This window comes from Molossus molossus, unplaced genomic scaffold, assembly GCF_014108415.1.
Source record: "Molossus molossus isolate mMolMol1 unplaced genomic scaffold, mMolMol1.p scaffold_m16_p_10, whole genome shotgun sequence".
NCBI lineage: Eukaryota > Metazoa > Chordata > Mammalia > Chiroptera > Molossidae > Molossus > Molossus molossus.
The window spans coordinates 16,700,311-16,705,630 of NW_023425345.1; the positions used below are offsets into that span (position 1 = coordinate 16,700,311).

At 45.5% G+C, this 5,320-nt stretch overlaps 1 protein-coding gene across 5 annotated transcripts in view; it reads right to left on the reverse strand.

Moving 5' to 3' along the window:
- The window catches only part of APAF1 (apoptotic peptidase activating factor 1), a 90,088-nt gene extending 85,125 nt beyond the window's left edge, over positions 1-4,963 (reverse strand). For 4 of the 5 annotated variants that reach the window (XR_004958248.1, XR_004958249.1, XM_036250661.1 and 1 more), the window contains exons 1-3: positions 4,812-4,963; positions 726-904; positions 134-323 (exon numbers count right to left, since the gene is read on the reverse strand). Coding sequence is in view for 3 of the 5 variants with exons in the window: in XM_036250661.1 (XP_036106554.1) it covers positions 134-323; positions 726-863 (328 nt within the window). In the remaining 2 variants the exon portion in view is untranslated. Of the gene's footprint in view, positions 1-133; positions 324-725; positions 905-4,671; positions 4,696-4,811 lie in introns of those variants that run through there. The other variant, XM_036250662.1, reaches the window with a different exon arrangement.
- Between the last annotated feature and the right edge of the window lie 357 nt (positions 4,964-5,320).

Consider the following 5,320-nt stretch of genomic DNA (forward strand, 5'->3'; position numbering starts at 1 on the left):
AAAAAACATAATTTTTCACATGTATTTTTCAGTGAACGGATCAGCAGACTCCATCTATAATAAGACAAAACTGCAGCAATGTAACCATTGTGATAGCAATGTGATAGAAGGTACAAGTATTATGTATACAAACCATAAGAAGTTATTCCACCATCTGAATCTTTGCCATTGGAAGAAGAGACGACAGGAAGGCCACCGTGGAGAAGGACAGCAAGATCTTTATATCCTTCATGTAGTAAAGCATTGTAGAATGATATATAGGAATAATTATCCTTTTTAAGTATCATTTTAATTAGCATAGCGGCTCGACGCTGTTGAGTGGGCTAAAAATAAAATGTAGTAGTTTAGTGTACTATAAAGAATATGTTTGCAATAAATTAGTGGAGACCAGTGTTAAGTTCTGAAATACTAAAATTTTTAAAGAGCCCTGGCCAGTTTGGCTCAGCGGTTAGAGTGTCGGCCTGCGGTCTGGAGAGACCTGGGTTCAGTTCCCGCTAAGGGCATGTACTTTGGTTGCAGTTTGTCCCCGGCCCTGGTTGGTCGTGCGGGTGGCAGCCACTTGATGTGTCCCTTCACGTCGATGTTTCTGTCTGTCTCTCCCTTCCTCTCTCTCCCTCCCACTCTATCTGTACAAAAAATGGAAAAATATCCTCGGGTGAGGATAAAAAAAAAAAAGCACAAATAAAATTTTTAAAGAAAGTATAGACTGCTTCAGCGGTCTTTACCTCATTTTTTACTTTTTCCTCCTCCGATAGTGTTAAAACTCCATCACTAATCATGTGGTCCATTACGTAGGATGTTTTGATGTCCTTTTCCAAGGCTTCTCTGTGTTGAAGCAAATAATTTCGAGCTTTTGCATCCATTCTTCCTTATTTTTTTCTCTTTCTGAGCTGTTAACCATGAGCTATAGGGAAACATCAAAATATATGTCAGGCCAACAAAGATATGAAAGATGTGTAATCAAGAAAGTAAAGGCTGCCCTCTCCTCTGCGTAGGATGGGACGGTTGCCGAGCGGCTAATAAAGCTCTCTTAATTTGAACCCAAAGAAGAAATGTAAAGAAAATAAGATTTTATATTTTGTGAAGATTTTTTTTAATGGACAAAACCCAATGGTTTCAAAGGTGTGAGGAAATGGTTCTTTTTCCCTTTTTTTTTAATCCTCACCCAAGGACACTTTTTCCATTTTTTTTGTTCAGACAGAGTGGGAGGGAGAGAGAGGAAGAGAGAGAGAGAGAAACATCGATGTGAAACGGACCACAGGCCGACACTCTAAACGCTGAGCCAAACTAGCCAGGGAGGAAATGGTATTCTTATACAATATTTGAGGTGAGTACAAAATGGATGCAACTCTTCTGGAAGGTAATATAGCATACAAAAGTGTTTAAAATAAGCATTCTCTTTAACCCAGAAATGTCACTTCTAGGAATTTACTCCAAGGAGATATTCGCATGTGTATGCAAAAATATCCACAAAAACAGTTAACAGAGAGTACTTAGGTGAGAAAGAAAAGAGGAAAATAATCAAATCACCCACCATTCTGAGAATGGCTTTAAAAAGTTAGGTATGGCCCTGGTCGGTTTGGCTCAGCAGTTAGAGCGTCGGCCTGCGTCCGGAGAGACCCGGGTTCGGTTCCCGCTAAGGGTATGTACCTCGGTTGCAGTTTGTCCCCAGCCCTGGTAGGGTCGTGTGGGTGGCAACCACTCTATGTGTCCATTTCACGTCGATGTTTCTCTCTCTCTCTCTCCCTCCCACTCTATCTGAACAAAATATTGAAAAATGTCCTTGGGTGAGGATAAAAAATAAAAAAAAAAAAAGTTAGATATGTATATAAGCTGGAACATTATACACCCATTTAAAATAAAACACATCTCCATGTATTGGCATGGCAAGATGCTAATTACACATTGATTGAAAAAATTAGAAATATGATCCCATATCCAGCACAAAATATGTGTTGACATCGTGAACAAACTTTTAAAAGTTTGTTCAACAAAATGTTTGGGTTACTCCTAAGAAGCAAGACTTTTGGAGTTTTTTCTCCCATCTTTTTTTGTACTGTCCTATATTGTCTTAATCTTTTTCAATACATATCACTTTTACAATTAAAAATTTCCTTTATAAATTAAGATTTTATATCATACTGAAGTCCTCATGTTTAAAACTTATTTTCTTTATTCAACATAAAAGATCAAATAGAGCCCTGGCCGGTTTGGCTCAGCGGTTAGAGCATCAGCCTGCGGTCCGGAGAGACCTGGGTTCGGTTCCCGCTAAGGGCACGTACTTCGGTTGCAGTTTGTCCCCGGCCCTGGTTGGTCGTGCAGGTGGCAGCCACTCGATGTGTCCCTTCACGTCGATGTTTCTCTCTCTCTCTCCCTTCCTCTCTCTCCCTCCCTCTCTATCTGTATAAAAAATGGAAAAATATCCTCGGGTGAGGATAAAAAAAAATAATAATAAAAAAAAAAAAGATCAAATAGAATATTGTTGGTATTGCATGTTAGTTCTTGCTCAAGGTGTGTGTCAGCTCTACGTCTTCCGTGGTAAACACATTTCTCATATGCTCACTCCACTGTTTCAGCTGAGCTGCTAACAAAGCAACAGGAAATACTCTCTGATGTCATTTCTTGGGTTAAGAGACCACAAAGAAAGAATCATCTTCTTTACAGTATAATACTCTTAAGTTTCTACTGACTTTATTTCAAATATTTTAATACAAATTTTTCCATGGGTATAGAACCCAGATCAGAATGTGTGCAAGTTTTTTTTGTTGTTTTTTTAATCTTCACCTGAGGATATTTTTCAATTTATCTTCAGAAAGAGTAGGGGTTGGGGGGAGAGGTGTGAGAGAGACACACTGACTGGTTGCCTTCCACTCAACCCCAACCAGGGCCGTGTACGGAACCACAACCAAGGTGCATGCCCTTGACCAGAATCGAACCTGTGATTCTTTGGTCCACAGGCAGAAGCTCTAACCACTGAGCCAAACAGGCGGAGGCTGTATGCAAGTTTTTAAAACAGAAACAGAATTCCATCCAATGCATTACAATGAGTGTCTAAATGTGTGTATTAGTTTATTCACTCAATAAATATTTGAGCCTCTCCTATGTGCCAAGCCCTGCTACAGAGAAGATTAAATCATACCCCTGATGAAATTCACAACCTAGTGGGAAAGAAAAATAAAGAGATAATTAGAATGCAATGTCTAAGTGCAAAAACAGAAATAAGCCCAAGTGATTTAAATAGCACAGAAAAAGAGCAATAATCATTAAGCTTCAATAATGACTATATGTTTTTTGAGTGCCAAAGTGGCACTTCACACGGCTGGTGTGCTTCACTGGTTGAGAGTCGACCCATGCACCAAGAGATCGCCGGTTCAATTCCCGTGGTCAGGGCACATGCCCAGGTTGTGGGCCAAACCCCCAGTGGGCAACATGCAGGAGGAGGCCAATCAATGTTCTCTCTCTCTCATTGATGTTTCTATCTCTCTCTCCTTCTTCCTCTAAAATCAATAAAGAAAAATATTTTTAAAAATAAATAAAGGTGGCACTTGCAAACAAAGGGAAGTAGAGTATTTGCCTATGCTTGTCAAGGTTCATAAAACACACAGGCCTGGAATTAAAATGATAAAAGGAAATGTTATGATTAGAATCACTGCTATCCAATTTTTAAGATGTTAATGACGTTTTTATTATCTCAATTTAAACGTAAAAGATCCCTTAATTTTAACTAATAAAAAATTTTTGACAAAATAAAAATGAATTTTTTAAGTTATGTCCAATTGCCTAGCAAATAGACACTATGACAATCTGAAACTAATTTCCAACTTTACCTAGCCCTATTAAAAAACATGTAAATGTTTCCCTGGCTGGTTTGGCTCAGCGGTTAGAGGTTGGCGGAGGTCGGAGTTTGATTCCCTGTCAAGGGCACCTACCTGGGTTGCAGGATCCCCCCCAGACCATGATGTCCTGCAGGAGGTAACCAGTCCGTCACATCGATGTTTCTCTCCCTCTCCCCCTCTCTCTCTCTCTCCCTCCCTTCCTTCCACTCTGTCTAAAAATCAATATCCTCGGTGAGGAGTAACAAAAATAAAAATACGTGAACTTTCAAGTGCACAAATTTAAATAACCCGGAACAAACTCTCAGGGTTCCAGCTTTTGCAGCCACATCAAAATGAAAAGCAAAAGTCTTCTTAGATGTAAACTCTATTTTTCTTTCTAAAGAAGAGCAATAAGGTCCAGCAAAACCGTTAATAGTTGAGCACTTCCTCTTTAGATCATTTCTCTTCCTGGTAAGGAAGTACCTTGTCCCAGAATGCCGATCCCTGAAATCGGTACTGAACCTCCAAAGAATCGGCGCGGGGAGAAAAGCCAGGTGCCAACTTACCCCAAACCTTCGCACCGAGATCTCACCGGAAAGACCAGCCCTGCGGGGTCAGACTTGGAAACCAAATTTGGGAGGGGAGGGAAGAGGGACTTAAAGGGAAGGCAGGGCTCGGGGCTGCGCCCCCGGTAAGTCCGGGTCTCCCAGGTGCCTCGACTGGGCTCCCGCCACCTGCAGACGCCCAGGGACCTCCGACCGGCCGGGAGGGAGGCGTCACGTCTGCGGGCCGACAGCACAGTGCCGAGGGGAGGCCTGGCGCGAGACCCGCCCTGGAAGTGGACCCCACCACATACACAAAGAAAGAAGAGCCAGTCCGACTGTCGCTCCTTCCCTCAGGCCGCAGCGGCACCCTGGGGGCCCGGTGCCACTCGGGACGCTGCCGTGGCTACTTCAAGTCCTCCCGGGGAGCTGGCGGCCCAGACCCCTCCCTCACCTTCGGCTCCCTCAGCCGTTCTGCCCAGGAATAAAGCATCCGCATCCACTGGACACCGCCCCTTCTTTGCCTTTGGACCGCGGAGCAGTCAAAACCCGCGGAGCCCGCCCAGTCGACGGCGCGCCCGGGCATGCGGATAAACACAGCCGGAGCCCCACTCTGGGTGGCCGCCGCCGCGCGCGCTCCGCCCCGGCTTGTGCCGGCGCGCGCATAAGGAAGCAGCTCGCGCTCGACCCGGCAGCGGGGGCGTGGCTAAGCCACCGGGGGCGCGCCGCGCGCCCGTGGGGGGAGGGCCCGGGCGGCGGCGTGCTGGACGTGGCGCGCGCTGCCCCGCCCCGCCCCGCCCCGGCTGCCCCGCCCCGCCCCCGGCTGCCCTGCCCCGCCCCGGCCCCGGCTGCCCCGCCCCGCCCCCGGCTGCCCCGCCCCGCCCCACCCCTGGAGTCTCCGCGGCCCGCCAGCGCCCGGCACGTACGGTTTCTTCGGGTTTGCCGCATTAACGCAGAGGCAAG